Here is a 21,214-nt window from a genome sequence, read left to right on the forward strand (position 1 = left end):
AGCTTAACATGTTGTCCAGGCCTCTCCAACCCTCTTCCTGGAGAGCTGCTGTCCTGTAGGTTTTTGCGCCAACCTCTGTTGTAACTAACCTGACTCACCTCATCAACCAGCTAATTGTTATAATCAGGTGCGCTAGATTAAGGTTGGAGTGAAAACCTACAGGTTGGTAGCTCTCCAGGAACATGGTTGGAGTTAACCTACAGGTTGGTAGTTCTCCAGGAACATGGTTGGAGTTAACCTACAGAATGGTAGCTCTCCAGGAACATGGTTGGAGTTAACCTACAGGTTGGTAGCTCTCCAGGAACATGGTTGGAGTTAACCTACAGAATGGTAGCTCCAGGAACAGGGTTGGAGTGAACTTACAGGTCGGTAGCTCTCCAGGAACAGGGTTGGAGTGAAAACCTACAGGTCGGTAGCTCTCCAGGAACAGGGTTGGAGTGAAAACCTACAGGTCGGTAGCTCTCCAGGAACAGGGTTGGAGTGAAAACCTACAGGTCGGTAGCTCTTCAGGAACAGGGTTGGAGTGAAAACCTACAGCTCTCCAGGAACAGGGTTGGAGTGAAAACCTACAGCTCTCCAGGAACAGGGTTGGAGTGAAAACCTACAGCTCTCCAGGAACAGGGTTGGAGTGAAAACCTACAGCTCTCCAGGAACAGGGTTGGAGTGAAAACCTACAGCTTTCCAGGAACAGGATTGGAGTGAAAACCTACAGCTCTCCAGGAACAGGGTTGGAGTGAAAACCTACAGCTCTCCAGGAACAGGGTTGGAGTGAAAACCTACAGCTCTCCAGGAACAGGGTTGGAGTGAAAACCTACAGCTCTCCAGGAACAGGGTTGGAGTGAAAACCTACAGCTCTCCAGGAACAGGTTTGGAGAGCCCTGATGTAGTAGTCTGTTTCATTTTCAGAAATAGTCTGGACAGTTTTAAGTGAATGGAGGTGAAATATGCAATATTACACAAAACATTAATGTTGTATGTATGTAAAAATACTTCAGAGGCAACCACAGACGTAGTGTTCAGCTGCTGGACTACAGTAGGAGCCGGCAGAGAGTATGGTTGTCAAAATGGAAATACGCTCTAGCGAAATCTACAGATTCACCGGAGATACGCAATCATGCTGTTGAGGCTCTAATGTAATCATTCCAGACTTCATGACAGCAGAACACTATCTCGCCGCTATGGCAGATGTCGCCCTAGTGGTGTGGGACATTGACAGTATAATGACGTTAATTAGTCTTAACTACTTAGACTGGATAGTCTGTGTGCCTGTAGCAGCTTCGGAGTCTCCAACAACAGGGGAAGTGGAAAGCGAGCCTGTGACATGTTAACAACCTAGACGGTACAGTATGTTAACCAGGAGACACTATAACTCCTCCTCCACATTTACTGGATTGGTTGAACAGTGCAGAAGAGAAACTCCCCCCAACAGTTTGTTTTTCTTCTCGTCTAGATCCTCTACATACTGGTCTTGTTTCATGCGTTTCTGTTACGAATGCAATGTTGGATTTAGTGTGCCTGTGGACAGTTCAGTGCCACAGCAGCGTCTAATATACAGATTCACTTGGACTTGCATGCCCATTGTTTTTAATTGGCCCATTTCCCTGTATGTAGGATCATGAAGTGTAGGACACTGTCGGCAAATATTACCACATACTGAACTCACCAAATGTTGTGAAAATAAAACCAAGGAAGCCATACAGTATAAAGGATTTTCATTTTTAATACAGAACATACTAACACCCTTGAACAGTTGTTTTAGCCTTAAACCAGATAAGGAGATATGTCGTCTTTGATTGTGAACTACGCCAGTTGTTGGGACAAAAATAAAAAATCTTCAAGTAGATGATGGGAGAACCAAGGGGCCTTGTCAGTGTCCGGATACTCAGAGGCTTATGGGGAAGAAAAATATTTCCTCTGTGGTATGGTAAATGTACTATGATGGAATACTAATATTAAGGCCTATACGAATGCAGTCACACACAACATTATTTCACAGTGTCTAATGTAATACTGTTTCTATACAACCAATCCCCATCTCTACTGAAGTTCACCTCCGTTTTAAAACAGGCTAACTGGACATCGTAGGGAGAAGGTGCCACGGGACATTTTAAAGCACCCGTGCTTGGAACAAACACATTTCACATAATGGAAAACCAGGTCCAACTGTGGCAGTCGTCCTTTTTTCTCTTCAACCAGAATATTTCTGCCCTTTGATAGTTTTCTTGCAAGGCCATATGTGAACACTAACCCAGTGGTTCCAAACATCAACAACAAAAGCTATTTTCCCCATTCGGTTTCACAACCCCTACTTTGAGAACCACTCCACTAGCCTTAATTGAACAATGTGACTGTAAAACAATGAACCAGGAAGATAGATGGAGCAAATGTAGCAGGTATATCACTTCTTTTTTGTTGTTTTAAACGATGACTTAACTCCCTTTGAATAGATGGAACAGTAGCAAACTAAACAGCGAGCAACGAGTCACAATACAATAATCATGCAGCGCGTATTCATGAAGAGGCTAAAACCAGCCTGGCAGGACGACACACCGTTAACCCCACAACGCCCCTCCAAACAAGGGGCAGGCAAACTTAACCGGGGGTGAGAAAAATAGATATGCAACGTTTTTGATTTGTGCTTTAGGATCGCATGTCATTGGTTAATGGCGATTTTTAAAGCTTTTTATTTTCTTTAGAAGTCGAGTAGAGTGAATCGCCTACTAGAATCAGAAAACGTGCAACGTGTGGAACAGAACAGTATGGAGGCTTATCTACTCCCCTCACAGTGCCACATTCTGAGCCTGACAACACCACAAAGCTACAGCGTCATAATGGGGATTACCGCAGTGCTTTATGAAAGCGTTAGCTGCCAAATACTGACCCCTCTATGCTTAGCAGGCCATCTTTTCATGGTAAGAATGATGATGATGATAACCCCTGCTTTCCAACACAGTGCGGCTGTATTGCTGTTTGAATAGGCACTAACCTGTGCTCTCCAAGACAACATCCTAACCTAAAAGGAAGCTAGCCTGGTCCCAGAACTGTTTGTATCGTCTTGCCAATGACCATAGGAGTTGGCAAGATGGCACCAACTGATCTGGGACCATACTAACAGGAAGCTGGAGACAAACTACACAACTATTTATACTTTTGAGAACCGCTTTGAAAAACAGTGTTGTCTGGTTTACCCAGTAGTATTAGGTGATCCTTCACTGCAATAAAGAGAATGTATCATCTACCCATACATTATCATTCATATGGATGCAAATACAAAAATATATATTTGTTCCACGTTCTCCAGTAAATGGTATCCAAACTTTTTTTGAAGAAAGAGGAAATCTTTTGCAATGTACATATTCACAAACAGTCCGGTGGTCGACGACTTGGGTCAGAACTTGACAAAAGGTGGTAAAATTCAGCTTGGTCCAATCTGGAGCTCACGACACATCTCACATTGTTTATAACAAGACACAGAGACGCAACAATCCAACAGAGAACAAGAGTCATTGTCCCTCTGCAATCCTTAGTCCCCACAAACTCCATACACATTGTTAGGACCTGTCCCAGTCCCCACAAACTCCATACACATTGTTAGGACGTGTCCCAGACCCTACAAACCCAATGGATTGTTAGAACGTGTCCCAGTCCCTACAAACCCAATGGATTGTTAGGACGTGTCCCAGTCCCTACAAACCCAATGGATTGTTAGGACGTGTCCCAGTCCCTACAAACCCAATGGATTGTTAGGACGTGTCCCAGTCCCTACAAACCCAATGGATTGTTAGGACGTGTCCCAGTCCCTACAAACCCAATGGATTGTTAGGACGTGTCCCAGTCCCTACAAACCCAATGGATTGTTAGGACGTGTCCCAGTCCCTACAAACCCAATGGATTGTTAGGACGTGTCCCAGTCCCTACAAACCCAATGGATTGTTAGGACGTGTCCCAGTCCCTACAAACCCAATGGATTGTTAGGACGTGTCCCAGTCCCTACAAACCCAATGGATTGTTAGGATGCATCCCGGGATATCCAGCCGCTCTCTGTGAGGAAGCTGAGGATGCGTTTCTTGAGCACCTTGTCTAGGTAGCTGGGCAGCCGGCTCTTGGAGGGAATGCCCTGGCTCTTCTGCAGGTGGTCCTTGATGATGATTGTCTTGACTGTCAGGTAGCGCGTGGGGCTGAGGTTAAGTGAATTGCACAGCACCTTCTCCCGGTCTGACAGCAGCTCGAAGCCCGCCAGGTTCTCTATGGCCGGGAACTCTCCATCCTTGCCCTCCTCTTTGATGACTCCGCCACCTCCTGTCCCTCCGCCAAGCCCTCCTCCTGTGCCGAGCCCTCCGCCCCGGCCCGTTTTCGAGGTAGCTACGCTCTTGTTCTCCTTGCGTTTCTCCCGTTTGTGCCTCGCCGCCTCGTACTCGGCCGCCTCGTCCAGTCGCGCGATGCCGTTGCGGCGGTAGCGCTGCAGCTCCCGTACTTTGGCGCGCAGCACGCGCTCCTTGTGCATGTTGTGGAACAAGTCCTCAAACTCCCGCTGAGCCATGAACTGGCACATCCCCCGTAACTTGATCCGCTGCTCCTTCTCCTCCTTGGGGATCTTACGCTTCGGCACTGTCGGAACGGCTGGAGCTCCCGGCGTCACCGCGGGAGTGGTTGGCGTCGGAAGGCTCCCCACCGCTCCGACGGCGACGCCACCACCACCACCTACAACTCCCAGCGTGCTTTGCTTCTCCTTCTTGTCGCGGCCTAGGAAGACGGGCACCAGGTTGTAGTCGCGGGCCACATTTTTGCGGCGCTGGCGCTCACGAAGCTTGCGCACGTACATGTCCACGTGCGCGCGCTTCATCTCGATCTCCACGTCTTCATCGTCGTAGTTGACCGACAGGCCACTGATGAGCTTCTCCGCCTCCTGGTCGTACTCCATCTCATAGTCGTCGCGGAGCGGCATGTAGCCCAGCTGTTGCTGCTCGCCCAGGGTCACGTCCAGGGGAGGCAGGGGGGTGGTGAGGCTGGGGGACAGGGGGCCGCCGCTGGGGCAGGTGTGATCCGTCACCCGGTTGGGGATGCTGTCGGGGACGCAGGCCTTTCCCAGGTTGCCATGGATGTACATGCCGACATAGTGGTCCATGACATCCTGGGGGGTCCGAGACGCCCCTACATGAGTGGCCATGTCCTCCTGAAAGACCAGCACACACACACAGGACAGTGTTACTGAGAGGGGGATTACATCCCTGCAAGCATTTAGGCTACACAGACACACACATAATGCATGCATTGCTATACGTTCACTATTAGCATAGACGTGTGTTGAATTCCATTGATAGGAGATCAACAGATCCATTGAAACAGACTTGTCTACATTATACCAAACGTTTCCTGTATGTTCATAATGCATTGCACATTTGCAACATCGTGGATTGTAATGTGCGTTAGCATGGAAAAGTTGCATTCATCAGGACTTAGCTAGCTAGCTGTATACAGGACTAAAGTACAGTTCAAGTATTGCAGAGTTGATCGATATGGCCAACTCTCGACAGAACCTGGCTGTCAGTCTGAAGTTGTCAAATGTATACGGGTCTATATTGCGTTATTTTTCAAGAGAGCAACTTTACTCATTCACATTTAGTCTAGATATTTTTATACGCGTGCTTGTATTCTATAGCTATCTGAAAAGTAGCTAGGCTATAAAGTGAAATACCCAGTTTCCAAAGCCATATTGCTCGATCGCGTCGAGGAGCGACTGCTCTTCCCTGCTAGTCCATCCTCCCTCCGCTTCGGGACCCCAGAGGGTGAAGCGCCCGCCGTCGACTTGCTGATAACCGTGCCATCGCCGGTGATTACCGATTTCTGCACCCGCGGAGAAGCACTCCGGACAAAGTTCGATATCTGGACAGTCAGTACAGCGAAGCCGCAGATTCGTAACGTCTGCAAGGCAGTTTACGCAGTACTTCTTTCCTAGGTCGGCCATGTTGCTGGCTTCTGCTTGTTGTTGGAAGCAGCAGTGCCGCGGAGGGAGGGCCTGCGTGCTGGAGTGTCTCTGGTCAGACTACTGCGTCTCATTAATATTAATGAACTTGGCGCAAAAGCCTGTGATTGGCTTACATGCCCAGTTTCCAGGACAACTCAAAACACAAATGGTTTCATTAAAGAACAGTTGCTTATGTGTGAAGTTCTCGTTTAGGATTTCTTGACCTCGTTTTATCCTAGAAAACATATATTTGAATGTTGCCTTACAACCGGGGACTTAATTGACACGTGATTTTCTAGCTTGTTTTTAGCCAGAAATACTTAAACTTAAATTCCCGTTCTCATGGATGGGAATGCAGAGCAGAAAGAGAATGACCCTGGGTCCAATCCCAACATTGAAAACACAGAGCTGAAGAACGATGAGCAACTCCAGCATACACCAGCTGAAGAGCCCTCAGAAGAGGGCAAATCCACTAATGCTGATTACTGTAAGAATAAAGCTGACATGGCTGCAGATGAGGCCGAGGAGGTGGTAGCAGTGGAGCAGAGTGGGCAAGAGTCTGAAAAAGCTTTAGGGGAACAGGCAACAGAGGGTATCTCAGCTGAGACAGAGGGAGGGAACCCAGCCGCTTCTGAGCCAGGAGAGGGCGCTGGAGATGAGTCACCCACAGGACCCAACCTACCAACGAGTGAGACATTCGAAGAGGGAGAGGTCCCGGAGATGAAGCCTCTAATAGGGGAGCCTCTCTCCCGCGAGGGGAGCCTCACACTCGAAGATGTCGACAACAACAATGATGATGAAGACGGACTGCCAAAACTAGACCCAGGGACTCCCGAAGGGGAGAGTTCCGTGCAGGTTGAGGAAAAGGGTCCCTCTCTAACCAAAGAGACGGGCCCCAGCATCGACTACAAAGAGTACATGAACTTCCTTTATGAGTTGCAGGCGGAGAAGGACAAACTGAGCCAGGTCAACGGTCAGCTCCAGATCAAGCTGGTGGAGTACTTCCGCAAGAAGACAGGTGATGACGCACGTCCTGAGAAGGAGAAAGCCGTGTCAGACCAGGAGCAGCGCTACCAGAAGTACATGGCCATCATGGAGGACCTGAAGTGGCAGCACCGGCTGGACTCGGAGGCAGCCCAGCAGCAGGCAGAGGAGCTGAGGCAGCAGAGCCAGGAGAAGCTGGGCCAGCTGGAGACCGAGTGGAGCGCTTTCATGGCACTGAAGCGCGACGTGGCCGTGACGGCCCTGAGCCGGCGCCTTGGGAAACAGGCGGCGGCGGTCGAGGTAGAGCAGATCCAGGCGGCCGAGCAGCGGCGCCAGAAAGAGCTGGTCACCGTGCGCCTGGAGAATATCAAGCTGAAGAACAAGACGCGCAAGTTTGAGGCCACACTGCGTGCCAAGGAGATGCTCGCTGAGGGCCTGCACCTCATCGACTTCGAGCAGCTGAAGATAGAGAACCAGACGTATAATGAGAAGATAGAGGAGCGCAACGAGGAGCTCCTTAAACTGCGCAAGAAGATCACCAGCACAGTCCAGGTACTAACCCATGTGAAGGAGAAGCTCCAGTTCGTGCAGATGGAGAACCAGGCCAAGCGGGCCCAGTTGGCTGAGGTGGAGGTGGTGGTGGCCAGGAAGAGGGATGTGCTGACCAGGACCAAGCAGGCCAGGGATGGCCTCCGTATGGACAACCTGAAGCTGCGCCAGCGCTGCGGACTGCTGGGCAACGAGATCCTGCTGAGGGACTTTGAGGAGAAGGTTGACGCCTCAGACGACCTGGAGGAGAGGCTGGAGGGGCTGAAGAGGAGGCACGCAGAGCTCATACTGAAGTGTGCCGGGGTCAAGAAGAAACTGGAGTACACCAAACCCTAACCCAAACCCTAACCCAAACCCTAACCCTAACCCAAACCCTAATCCTAACCCAGACCCTAATCCTAACCCAGACCCTAATCCTAACCCAGACCCTAATCCTAACCCAGACCCTAATCCTAACCCAAACCCTAATCCTAACCCAGACCCTAATCCTAACCCAGACCCTAATCCTAACCCAGACCCTAATCCTAACCCAAACCCTAATCCTAACCCAGACCCTAATCCTAACCCAGACCCTAAGCCTAACCCAGACCCTAAGCCTATCTCAAACCCTAAGCCAAACTGAAGTGTGGAAATCGAGGAGCGGAGGCGAGGAGAGGAAACGTGGAAACAATATGCTTGTAGGAAATGAGACTCCTTCTCCACTCACGCGTCATCAGGCAAATGACATGTACAGCGGTAGAATGAAACGTGTAAAGTGATAAGGCTAGATGTGCAAGACATGTTATAGATTAAAAGAAAAGTAGCGTGTTGTTTTGAAATGTGTGCATGTAAGCAACAGCTGATTCAGTGGCAGATTTCAAAACTCCTCTGCAGAGCATACACAGAGGATGCACTTCAGTATCCAACGGAGAGGAGTTTAGAGGCAGGTAGGAGAGTCTTTGCGAAGTCTGGTGACATGATAAGTGAGGGTAGTAACCAAGAGGATGGAACTCGGAGGCAGGGTTGGAGGCGGGGACTACTTGGGGCAACTTCACGTCTGGTTGGCGGGGGGGTTACTCCTCGGTTCACCTACTAACAAATTGACACTCTCCTCGACCACTTATTGGTTTCCGGGTCACGGAGGAAAGAAGGACTGAGGAGTCAAGGAGAGGACAGACTTTTCCAATTGAGAATCTCCCAAGGTCTATATGATCAGTCAGAAATCACCAACTGGTCATAGAAGGAAACCATGTGTATTATAATAAGTAGTCTGTTGTTTTATTTGCTGACGTGTTTTAGTTGTTTTGCATTGACAACCCCTGATAATATAATAACAGTTGTCATGAAGGAAATTGTCATACTCAAGGTTGGTGAGCGGTTTATTTGCAACTAGTTTAAGTTGTCATTAAAATGTGAAATTCAAATTACATTAGCAAATTTCCCTTTTCTCTCAGTGGTTTAGTTGTCCAGATAGCAGAAATCAGATGCCAAAAAAACATTTCAATTTCCTGTAAAATCAAGTACAGGCCAGGGTGGAAAGAATTAGTCACTTATCAAACATCTTTATCAAAAAAGAAGTGTCACACTGCTGACACATTTAGCACTTTGATAATCAGCAACATCTACTTACTAACAACTGTTGGGCCAAAGCAATACTGTGCTGAGCACACATCTTTCATGAAATATAACTTTATTATCAGCCTAGCGTCATTCAGGAGGATGTGTTGAAATGAGGTTAACTCCTTCAAGGGGAGTCTGGTTGTACTTTTAATTTCCTCCAGGATTTTGCGTACCCAGGGTGCAGTGACATCCAAGCAAACCTCTTGACCTGACGTCTTCAGAGTTGCACTGTGCATAGGACAACAGGGGAGAGTCATAAGAAACAGCTATGTTAATTCAAACATTCACAACAGGAAGTCGATGTTTTACCGTAAGAAGAAAATGTACATTTGGGCATAGATTAGGTTTAGGAACAAGGGTTATGGTTTGGGATAGATTTCAGATGTTAAAGTTAGGGAAAGGCATGAAAGTTATTTATTTTCTGCCGGTCTCTCTCTCTCTCTCTCTCTCTCTCTCTCTCTCTCTCTCTCTCTCTCTCTCTGTCTCTGTCTCTGTCTCTGTCTCTGTGTCTGTCTGTCTGTCTGTCTGTCTGTCTGTCTGTCTGTCTGTGTGTGTGTGTGTGTGTGTGTGTGTGTGTGTCTGGTTGTAAAGCAAAACTGTAGAAAAAAGTACTGTGAAACAAAGAGTGCGGTGAGTAAATTATGTCCAATAATACAGTATAAAGTACAACAGTGAAGCTTACATAATCTCCACAACGTTGCAGCTTGAAGAGGGTGCGTTAAACTGTATTTTAGAGATGAGCCTTCCTGTCCTTCTGGCCTCCTTTTTGATGCACACGCATCTCTGCAGACCAGGCCTGCATGAGACAGAAACAGAGGAATACACTTGATCAAAGTCACTACTGATATACACTGAGTGAACAATACATTCAAAACACCTGCTCTTTCCATGACAGTCTGACCAGGTGAGTCCAGGTGAAAGCTGTGATCCATTGTTGATGTCACTTGTTAAATCCATTTCATTCAGTGTAGATGAAGGGGAGGAGACACGTTTAAAATGGATTTTTAAGCCTTGAGACAACAGAGACATGAATTGTGTATGTGTGCCATTTAGAGGTTGAATGGGCAAGACAAAAGATTACAGGGTATGGTATGGTAGTAGGTGCCAAGAACTGCAATGCTGCTGGATTTTTCACACATACTTCTTCCAGTATGAAAACAAGGATAAACATTCAGACATTGAGTTTAGTCCATGTTGTTGATAGGTAGGTACACCAAGGCTGGAGGTAAAATAGCTATACTACTACCCACAACCCACCACAGTAAGACATAGAAACATAGTGATTGACCACTGTAAACTGAGAATAACAACTGTAGTTAGTTACCCCTGTTGTCCAAAGTGTCCTTTGGACCCACTGGGTCCCGGGGGTGCTGGGTATGCTTGTTCCTGTTCTCTAACTCCAAAGTAAAAGTCCAAAGAAAAGTCCCTTGGTGGTGTCATGCTCATGTGTTCCTCTGTCTGTGTGGTTGGGGACGAGGATACTGCAGAGGTGTTTGGGCTGGGGGTTGTGGTCCCTTCCCAGTCTGGGTCAGTTGAAGGCCTGGGGAATGCGGAAAATATCGAAATATTACGGTTTGTTACATGCTCAGTTAAAATAACCACAAGGACACAGAGGAATAGGATGTCAGATCTTTACCACAATATGCAAGCGATGTAAAAAAAAAAAAAAAACTGGAAACGAGTAAGAAAGAACAGTCCCCACTGATATGAGTAAGGATGCACAGCTAAGTGATTTTATCAGATGAAGAAAACAATGCACAAACAAGCTTCAATTGAGAAACTAAAAATGTAACTAAGACCTCATATTGTATTATATTTTACCCACAAACTCACCCAAACAGTGGTGCAAGGTATCTTGTGAGAGAGGTATTCACACAAACCTTCCTACCATCTGCCAGTGTCTCACTAGGAGAGAATAGCAGCAGTGGTTAATGGCTGATAGATACTGACCATTCAATTGGCCTTTGACCATTAACACATTGTCATAACCCTTTCACCCCACACACACGCACGCACGCACGCACGCACACACACACACACACACACTCACATGATCTCTGAGTTACACACGTCCGTTGCAGAGAACCTGAAGTCTATGCTCCTGACAAGAGACCGGTCAGTTGTGTGTTCCTGCCACGTCTTGCAGCGACACCCTTCCCTCTCTATCGGCCCCAGTTCCCCATGGCCTGGTGGGATGCCTTAACAGTGACAAAGTCAATCGGTCATTGATAAACTGATAAACCGTTATTTGTATTGCAACTACAGCTTTACAACTACATTCTGAAAAGAACAGGTACTATCTAGGACAGGTGCTATCTAGAACAGGTGCTATCTAGAACAGGTACTATCTAGGACAGGTGCTATCTAGAACAGGTGCTATCTAGAACAGGTACTATCTAGGACAGGTGCTATCTAGAACAGGTGCTATCTAGAACAGGTACTATCTAGGACAGGTGCTATCTAGAACAGGTGCTATCTAGAACAGGTGCTATCTAGAACAGGTACTATCTAGAACAGGTGCTATCTAGAACAGGTGCTATCTAGAACAGGTGCTATCTAGAACAGGTAGAACAGGTGCTATCTAGAACAGGTGCTATCTAGAACAGGTGCTATCTAGAACAGGTGCTATCTAGTACAGGTGCTATCTAGAATCTAAAAGGGTTATTCGGCTGTCCCTATAGGAGAACCACTTTGAATAACCTTTTTGTTGGTTCCAGGTAGAACCCTTTTGGGTTCCATATAGGACCCTTTCCACAGAGGGTTCTACATGGAACCCAAAAGGGTTCTCCTATGGGGCCAGCCGAAGAACCCTTTTGGATCCCTTTTTTCTAAGAATGAAAACATTCAGCTTGTTGAACTGATTAAAATAGGCCTTTAGAATGAAATATGTAGCATACCCATGAAGTTTGCCACAAGTGATGAAGAATTGACAGCCATTTGAAGAGTGGAGTTTATATCTGGTAAAAGATATTGAAGTAGGATGTGATGGACTTCTCTAACCTGTATTAGCTTGTGATTTATGGATGAAGATGACTTGTGATGTCTTAAAGCTAGGGAGTGACCTTGTCTTGCAGCGACACCCTTCCCTCTCTACCGGCCCCAGTTCACCACTGTCTGGTGGGATGCCTTGAATAAGTACATCAGTTATTGATATTGTTGACTCACAACTGTATCACAATTCAGCACGATGAACTGATTAACATAGGCCTATAGTCTAAAATAGATTACCCATGACCTCAGCTGCAAGTGATGAGGAATTGACAGGCATTTCTGACTCTGAGGGAAGAGTTGAGTTTGCAAGATACATGACTCAAATATGTTATTGAAAGTAGGATGTGATGGATTGAACGTGTATAACCTCTAATCTATACTTTTGGTATGAGGTCTTGTGCTCTAAGGATGAAGATATCTTGTTATACGTTTCAAAGCTCGAGTGACCCACCTTCCTTGTCATCCAACGGCGAAGACATTGCCAGTTGTGTGCTCTCAGCTGCCTCCTTGTTGGTAACCGTTTGTCTGGGCTCTGGTTCAGCGGTTGTACAGTGCGAATCATCAGAGATTTTCAGACAAAACTCTTCGAATCTCACGGCCTCCACATCTGTATCTGGGCTCTCCACTGTGGTAAGGGCAGTGTGACAAGAACATCATGTACCAACAGCACAGCAAATACACACAACATATTCATATGCAGATGAATGAGAGAATATATTTAAAGCATGTGTCCTCAACAAAGTCAGTATAACAGAAAAATGTGAAGTATTATTGCATAAATTCAACGACACACTATAGTATCATTTAACGTCGTTAGCAATGTGATGAATGAAGTTGATATTAACAACACAATCAAAAAACAAAGCAGTATATCAACATTTTATCTAATGAATTGTAACATTTACTCAGCTCCGAAACAGCTGACATATTTCTATAAACATAGTAAACCTACTAAACATAGATGGTAAACTTACTAAACATAGATGGTAAACCTACTAAACATAGATGGTAAACTTACTACACATAGATGGTGAACTTACTAAACATAGATGGTAAACCTACTAAACATAGATGGTAAACTTACTACACATAGATGGTAAACTTACTAAACATAGATGGTAAACCTACTAAACATAGATGGTGAACCTACTAAACATAGATGGTAAACTTACTAAACATAGATGGTAAACTTACTAAACATAGATGGTAAACTTACTAAACATAGATGGTAAACTTACTAAACATAGATGGTAAACTTACTAAACATAGATGGTAAACCTACTAAACATAGATGGTAAACTTACTAAACATAGATGGTAAACCTACTAAACATAGATGGTAAACTTACTAAACATAGATGGTAAACTTACTAAACATAGATGGTAAACTTACTAAACATAGATGGTAAACTTACTAAACATAGATGGTAAACCTACTAAACATAGATGGTAAACTTACTAAACATAGATGGTAAACTTACTAAACATAGATGGTGAACTTACTAAACATAGATGGTAAACTTACTAAACATAGATGGTGAACTTACTAAACATAGATGGTAAACTTACTAAACATAGATGGTAAACCTACTAAACATAGATGGTAAACTTACTAAACATAGATGGTAAACCTACTAAACATAGATGGTAAACTTACTAAACATAGATGGTAAACTTACTAAACATAGATGGTAAACCTACTAAACATAGATGGTAAACTTACTAAACATAGATGGTAAACTTACTAAACATAGATGGTAAACTTACTAAACATAGATGGTAAACTTACTAAACATAGATGGTAAACTTACTAAACATAGATGGTAAACTTACTAAACATAGATGGTAAACCTACTAAACATAGATGGTAAACTTACTAAACATAGATGGTAAACTTACTACACATAGATGGTAAACCTACTAAACATAGATGGTAAACCTACTAAACATAGATGGTAAACTTACTAAACATAGATGGTAAACTTACTAAACATAGATGTTAAACTTACTAAACATAGATGGTAAACTTACTAAACATAGATGGTAAACCTACTAAACATAGATGGTAAACTTACTAAACATAGATGGTAAACTTACTAAACATAGATGGTAAACTTACTAAACATAGATGGTAAACTTACTAAACATAGATGGTAAACTTACTAAACATAGATGGTAAACTTACTAAACATAGATGGTAAACTTACTAAACATAGATGGTAAACTTACTAAACATAGATGGTAAACCTACTAAACATAGATGGTAAACCTACTAAACATAGATGGTAAACTTACTAAACATAGATGGTAAACTTACTAAACATAGATGGTAAACTTACTAAACATAGATGGTAAACTTACTAAACATAGATGGTAAACTTACTAAACATAGATGGTAAACTTACTAAACATAGATGGTAAACTTACTAAACATAGATGGTAAACTTACTAAACATAGATGGTAAACCTACTAAACATAGATGGTAAACTTACTAAACATAGATGGTAAACTTACTAAACATAGATGGTAAACTTACTAAACATAGATGGTAAACTTACTAAACATAGATGGTAAACTTACTAAACATAGATGGTAAACTTACTAAACATAGATGGTAAACTTACTAAACATAGATGGTAAACTTACTAAACATAGATGGTAAACCTACTAAACATAGATGGTAAACTTACTAAACATAGATGGTAAACTTACTAAACATAGATGGTAAGCTTACTAAACATAGATGGTAAACTTACTAAACATAGATGGTAAACTTACTAAACATAGATGGTAAACTTACTAAACATAGATGGTAAACTTACTAAACATAGATGGTAAACTTACTAAACATAGATGGTAAACCTACTAAACATAGATGGTAAACTTACTAAACATAGATGGTAAACTTACTACACATAGATGGTAAACCTACTAAACATAGATGGTAAACCTACTAAACATAGATGGTAAACCTACTAAACATAGATGGTAAACTTACTAAACATAGATGGTAAACTTACTAAACATAGATGGTAAACTTACTAAACATAGATGGTAAACCTACTAAACATAGATGGTAAACTTACTAAACATAGATGGTAAACTTACTAAACATAGATGGTAAACTTACTAAACATAGATGGTAAACTTACTAAACATAGATGGTAAACTTACTAAACATAGATGGTAAACTTACTAAACATAGATGGTAAACTTACTAAACATAGATGGTAAACCTACTAAACATAGATGGTAAACCTACTAAACATAGATGGTAAACTTACTAAACATAGATGGTAAACTTACTAAACATAGATGGTAAACTTACTAAACATAGATGGTAAACTTACTAAACATAGATGGTAAACTTACTAAACATAGATGGTAAACTTACTAAACATAGATGGTAAACCTACTAAACATAGATGGTAAACCTACTAAACATAGATGGTAAACCTACTAAACATAGATGGTAAACCTACTAAACATAGATGGTAAACCTACTAAACATAGATGGTAAACTTACTAAACATAGATGGTAAACTTACTAAACATAGATGGTAAACTTACTAAACATAGATGGTAAACCTACTAAACATAGATGGTAAACTTACTAAACATAGATGGTAAACCTACTAAACATAGATGGAGAACTTACTAAACATAGATGGTGAACTTACTACACATAGATGGTAAACTTACTAAACATAGATGGTAAACTTACTAAACATAGATGGTAAACTTACTACACATAGATGGTAAACTTACTAAACATAGATGGTAAACTTACTAAACATAGATGGTAAACTTACTACACATAGATGGTAAACTTACTAAACATAGATGGTAAACTTACTAAACATAGATGGTAAACCTACTAAACATAGATGGTAAACCTACTAAACATAGATGGTAAACCTACTAAACATAGATGGTAAACTTACTAAACATAGATGGTAAACCTACATGGTAAACTTACTCTGAGCTGCTGGAGGATGGAACAGTAGAATCACAAGTAGAACCCCGGTGACCACGAGACAACCCATCATCCACAGTCTCTCTGACTACAGCTTCATGGATAACTGTTGCAGGTCTGGATCCTTATAGTGAGTGATCTTCTCCTGAGAGACAGATGGTAAGTAGTTGTGTCTGAAGATGTGTGTGGTGTTTAATGGGCAGATCAACTCATACACCCACTAAAGTGAAGTGAGTCAGAGGTCTATAGTAGTGTTTATCTAAACCTGACACCCCCTAATGTTTCAATGATGATCCTGCAACTGTGTGTCGTACTAGGTACTCGTTCCAGCCAAGCATGAGTAGTGTGTATTAAACCTGTTGGACACACTGGGGCGCTCCAAGACCGGAGATGGCCACACTTGCACATACTGTCTGAATGTCAGAGGAGAGGAGTATGGGTAATCAAACATCACACAAATATAAAATAAAATAAATGCGTTCTCTGTTTTTAATTCAGTTGACCCAAACAGATATAAAGCTGCTCTGGGCTCCCGAGTGATGCAGCAGTCTAAGCCACTGTATCTCAGTGCTAGAGGTGTCACTACAGACCCATGTTCGATTCAAGCCTTGATCACAACCGGCCGTGATTGGGAGTCCCATAGGGCAGTGCACAATTGGCCCATTGTCGTTCGGGTTTGGCCGGGGGTTGGCCGTCATTGTAAATAAGAATTTGTTCTAAACTGACGTTCCTGGTGAAATAAAGGGCTACTACAGAATTGTAGACAACAGATGGTGCTATTTGAAAGATATTGCTAAAAGTGCAACCTGTAGTTTCATTTCTGCTTTGAGTGTCTCAGACTGTGGAGGAGGTAGGGTCTAAACCAGGGTAAGACACTGCTTAGTTCATATGGAGCTTGGATCACTTTGATTGTTTGTGCAAAAAGTTATGAGCACAAAGTTACACATTGCACCTTTAATAACGAACATTTACAAACAGTCTGTTTTCATTTTCTGTCATCTTTTACCCGATAAAACGTTGATGGCCCACAGGCTGCTGGAAGCAAAATGTTAACTTGTTTGTTGTCTACAATTCAACATTTGATGTCTAATATTATACTGAACAAAAAAATATAAAAGCAACAGTTTAAAGATTTAGCTGAGTTGCAGTTCATATAAGGGCAGGGGCTCAGCCATGAGGGGGCCTGAGAGGGCATAGGCCCAGCCAATCAGAAAAAAAAATTCCCCCACAAAAGGGTTTTATTACAGACAGAAATACTCCTCAGCTCCAGCTCCTCGATTGGCCTTTTGTTGCCCACAACACAAGGTGCACCTGTGTAATTATTATGCCGTTAAAACAGCTTCTTGATATGCCACACCTGTCAAGTGGATGGATTATCTTGACTTTAAAGGATCTTTGATTTCAGCTCATGAAACATGGGACCAAGACATTACTTTGTTGTGATTGTAAACTCAGCAAAAAAAGAAATGTCCTCTCACTGCCAACTGCGTTTATTTTCAGCAAAAAAAAACATGTGTAAATATTTGTATGAACTTAAACAAGATTCAACAACTGAGACATAAACTGAACAAGTTCCACAGACATGTGACTAACAGAAATGGAATAACGTGTCCCTAAACAAAGGGGGGTTCAAAATCAAAAGTAACAGTCAGTAGCTGGTGTGGCCACCAGCTGCATTAAGTACTACAGTGCATCTCCTCCTCATGGACTGCACCAGATTTGCCCGTTCCTGCTGTGAGATGTTGCCCCACTCTTCCACCAAGGCACCCGCAAGTTCCCAGACATTTCTGAGGGGAATGACCTTAACCCTCACCCTCTGATCCAACAGATCCCAGACGTGCTCAATGGGATTGAGAACCGGGCTCTTTGCTGGCCATGGCAGAACACTGACAAATCTGCCTTGCAACAGCCCTACACGCCCCCAATCTAGCCTCTCTCAGCCTATTGCGGACAGTCTGAGCACTGATGGAGGGATTTTGCGTTCCTGGTGTAACTCGGGCAGTTGTTGTTGACGTCGTGTACCTGTCCCGCAGGTGTGATATTCGGATGTACCGATCCTGTGCAGGTGTTGTTACATGTGGTCTGCCACTGCAAGGGCGATCAGTCCATCCTGTCTCCCTGTAGTGCTGTCTTAGGCGTCTCACAGTGCAGACATTGCAAATTGATTGCCCTGGCCTATCTGCAGTCCTCATGCCTCCTTGCAGCATGCCTAAGACACGTTCACGCAGATGAGCAGGGATCCTGGGCATTTTTCTTTTGATGTTATTCAGAGTCAGTAGAAAGGCCTCTTTAGTGTTCTGAAGATTTCATAACTGTGACACTAACAGCTTACAGAAGGTAGGCAATTAGGGTCACAGTTATGAAACCCTAATTGCCTACCGTCTGTAAGCTGTTAGTGTCTCAATGACCGTTCCACAGGTGCATGTTCATTAATTGTTTATGGTTCATTGAACAAGCATTGAACAAGCATGGGAAACAGTGTTCAAACCCTTTACAATGAAGATCTGTGAAGTTATTTGGATTTATTTATTATTTGGATACAGTAGCTATTACAGTGAAATATCACCATTCTATTGTTTGAGGAGGGTGCACAGTTTTTATCATGAAAAGTTATTAATAAACAAATGAGGCAGTATTTCTATCTATTTATTTTACTAGGCAAGTCAGTTAAGAACAAATTCTTATTTTCAATGACGGCCTAGGAACGACAGATTTTTACCTTGTCAGCTGGGGGATTTGATCTTGCAACCATTCGAGTACTAGTCCAACGCTCTAACCACTAGGCTACCTGCCACCCCAATTGTTCTGAACAAAAATGCAATGGTTCATTGGATCAGTCTAAAACTTTGCTCATACACTGCTGCTATGTAGTGGCCAAAATCTAAATTGCACCTGGACTGAATAATATATTATGGCCTTTCTCTTTCATTTCAAAGATGATGGTACACAAAAATACAAAGAAAACAGTTTTTTTCAATGTAATATCTTTTACCAGATATATTCATTCCTACTGCATTTCCACAAACTTCAAAGTGTTTGGTTTCAAATGGTACCAAGAATATGCATATCCTTGCTACAGGCAGTTAATTAAATCTATGTCATTCTAGGCAAAAATTGAAAATGACGGCCTACCAAAAGGCAAAAAGCCTCCTGCGGGGACCGGGGCCTAAGATTTTGTTTTTTAAATAAATTCAATATAAATATAGGACAAAACACACATCACAACAAGCGAGACAACACACCATGACATAAAGAGAGACACAAGACAACAACAAAGCATGGCAGGAACACATGACAATACAGCATGGTAGCAACACAACATAACAACAACATGGTAGCAACACAACATGGTAGCAGCACAGCACCTATTTTTCCTGTAGTCCGCAATCATCTCCTTTGTCTTGATCATGAAGCTGGTTAGGAGAATGCCAAGAGTGTGCAAAGCTGTCTTCAAGGCAAAGTGTGGCTACTTAGAGGAAACTCAAATATAAAATATTTTTTCATTTGTTTAACACTGATTCCATATGTGTTATTTCATAGTTTTGATGTCTTTATTATAATTCTACAATGTAGAAAATTGTTAAAATATAGAAAAACCCTGGAATGAGTAGGTGTGTCCAAACTTTTGACTGGTACTGTATGTTGTGGGTATAGAAACACAATTGTGAACAATCTGATTGTAAAAAAAAGTCATGACTGACTGAGAAAATAGTTCATAGCTGCCTTCTGATGTTTATTAATCAGTCAGTTAGAAACCATCTTAGTGAGCCTTGTACTGTTCCTTATACGTTCATCATCATCATCATCAACAACAACAACATCATCAACATCACCATCAACATTATCATCATCATCAACATCAACTTCATCATCATCATCACCATCAACATCACCATCAACATTATCATCATCATCATCAACATCATCATCATCAACAAGAACATCATCATCAACATCACCATCAACATTATCATCATCATCATCAACATCAACTTCATCATCATCATCACCATCAACATCACCATCAACATCACCATCAACATTATCATCATCATCATCAACATTATCATCATCAACAAGAACATCATCATCAACATCAACTTCATCATCATCATCACCATCAACATCACCATCAACATTATCATCATCATCATCATCATTATCATTATCATTATCATCATCATCATCACCATCATCATCATCATCATCATCATCAACATTACCATCATCATCATCAACATTATCATCATCAACAAGAACATCATCATCAACATCAACTTCATCATCATCATCACCATCAACATCACCATCAACATTATCATCATCATCATCATCAACATCATCATCAACATCACCATCAACATCACCATCAACATCACCATCAACATTATCATCATCATCAACATCATCATCATCATCATCATCATCATCATCAACAACATCATCATCATCATCAACAATAGCGGAGAGACAGATATTGGCACTCAAATAATGCAACTCAAACCCTATCTGTCTCCTGCAGTAAGGAAGAAGACACTCAATCATGAAACTCAAAACCTGTCAGCTGTGTGCAACATTCAAGAGGACATTGTGACAGATTGTGCTATACAGTGTACCAATATACTTCAGAATGATTTCATTACATAGCGCTGTAAACTCTATCATTCAGAAATAACATATCTACTGATGTTTTCTCATTCAGGTAAAAGATACTCCCAGTTATACTAAGGTTTATCTGTATTGTGGAAGGTGCCAAACCGAAGCAGTAGATCTCCTTTCAAGAGTTTGAATTGTGTCCTGAATTGTGTCCTGAATTGTGTCCTGAATTGTGTCCTGCAGGTCATCTTTATGTTAGAAAAATAACTGGTTAATAACTGGTTAAAAGACTCTACACCTTCAGTCATTCCGTTTAATGTACTGATAAACAGCGCCTGATTACACACCATTTGTTCATTAATAATGTAGATAAACTTGTGTTGGATTTGTATTTAACCTTTTTCTTCACATGTTGCTGTGTTGTTGATGAATGCTGATATCAAATAACTTTGGCAACGGCACGCTAGTCTACTTTCCAAATGGAAACATGGGACATTTTGATAAGATTGTGAAAAGGTACAGCAAAGGATAATGCAATGCCATTCATTGAGTAC

General features: G+C 42.5%; 3 protein-coding genes across 5 annotated transcripts; 1 reads left to right on the top strand and 2 right to left on the bottom strand.

Annotated features, from left to right (window-relative positions):
* Window positions 1-1,699: 1,699 nt before the first annotated feature.
* On the bottom strand, window positions 1,700-6,031 carry LOC110500893 (transcriptional adapter 2-beta). Of its 2 annotated transcripts, XM_036958239.1 has the most exons (3): window positions 5,696-6,031; window positions 3,999-5,173; window positions 1,700-3,960 (listed from the first exon to the last, which is right to left on the bottom strand). In XM_036958239.1, the coding sequence occupies exons 1-2, from the start codon at window positions 5,963-5,965 to the stop codon at window positions 4,010-4,012; spliced, it is 1,434 nt and encodes a 477-aa protein (XP_036814134.1). In that variant the 5' UTR covers window positions 5,966-6,031; the 3' UTR covers window positions 1,700-3,960; window positions 3,999-4,009. The 2 variants fall into 2 exon arrangements, with proteins under 2 accessions (XP_036814134.1, XP_021434087.2); XM_021578412.2 differs by having other exon boundaries at window positions 1,700-5,173.
* Window positions 6,032-6,107: 76 nt separating this feature from the next.
* ccdc96 (coiled-coil domain containing 96) lies at window positions 6,108-7,942 on the top strand. The gene has a single exon (XM_021578264.2). The coding sequence runs from the start codon at window positions 6,308-6,310 to the stop codon at window positions 7,832-7,834; it is 1,527 nt and encodes a 508-aa protein (XP_021433939.2). The 5' UTR covers window positions 6,108-6,307; the 3' UTR covers window positions 7,835-7,942.
* Window positions 7,943-7,997: 55 nt separating this feature from the next.
* LOC110500742 lies at window positions 7,998-16,492 on the bottom strand. Of its 2 annotated transcripts, XM_036958241.1 has the most exons (8): window positions 16,068-16,492; window positions 12,540-12,713; window positions 11,995-12,054; window positions 11,148-11,295; window positions 10,931-11,002; window positions 10,422-10,637; window positions 9,780-9,893; window positions 7,998-9,325 (listed from the first exon to the last, which is right to left on the bottom strand). In XM_036958241.1, exons 1-8 carry the CDS (start codon window positions 16,135-16,137, stop codon window positions 9,100-9,102), a joined length of 1,080 nt encoding a protein of 359 aa, XP_036814136.1. In that variant the 5' UTR covers window positions 16,138-16,492; the 3' UTR covers window positions 7,998-9,099. The 2 variants fall into 2 exon arrangements, with proteins under 2 accessions (XP_036814136.1, XP_036814137.1); XM_036958242.1 differs by lacking the exon at window positions 9,780-9,893.
* Window positions 16,493-21,214: the final 4,722 nt, after the last annotated feature.

Source organism: Oncorhynchus mykiss, chromosome 21 (genome assembly GCF_013265735.2).
Source record: "Oncorhynchus mykiss isolate Arlee chromosome 21, USDA_OmykA_1.1, whole genome shotgun sequence".
Taxonomy (NCBI): domain Eukaryota; kingdom Metazoa; phylum Chordata; class Actinopteri; order Salmoniformes; family Salmonidae; genus Oncorhynchus; species Oncorhynchus mykiss.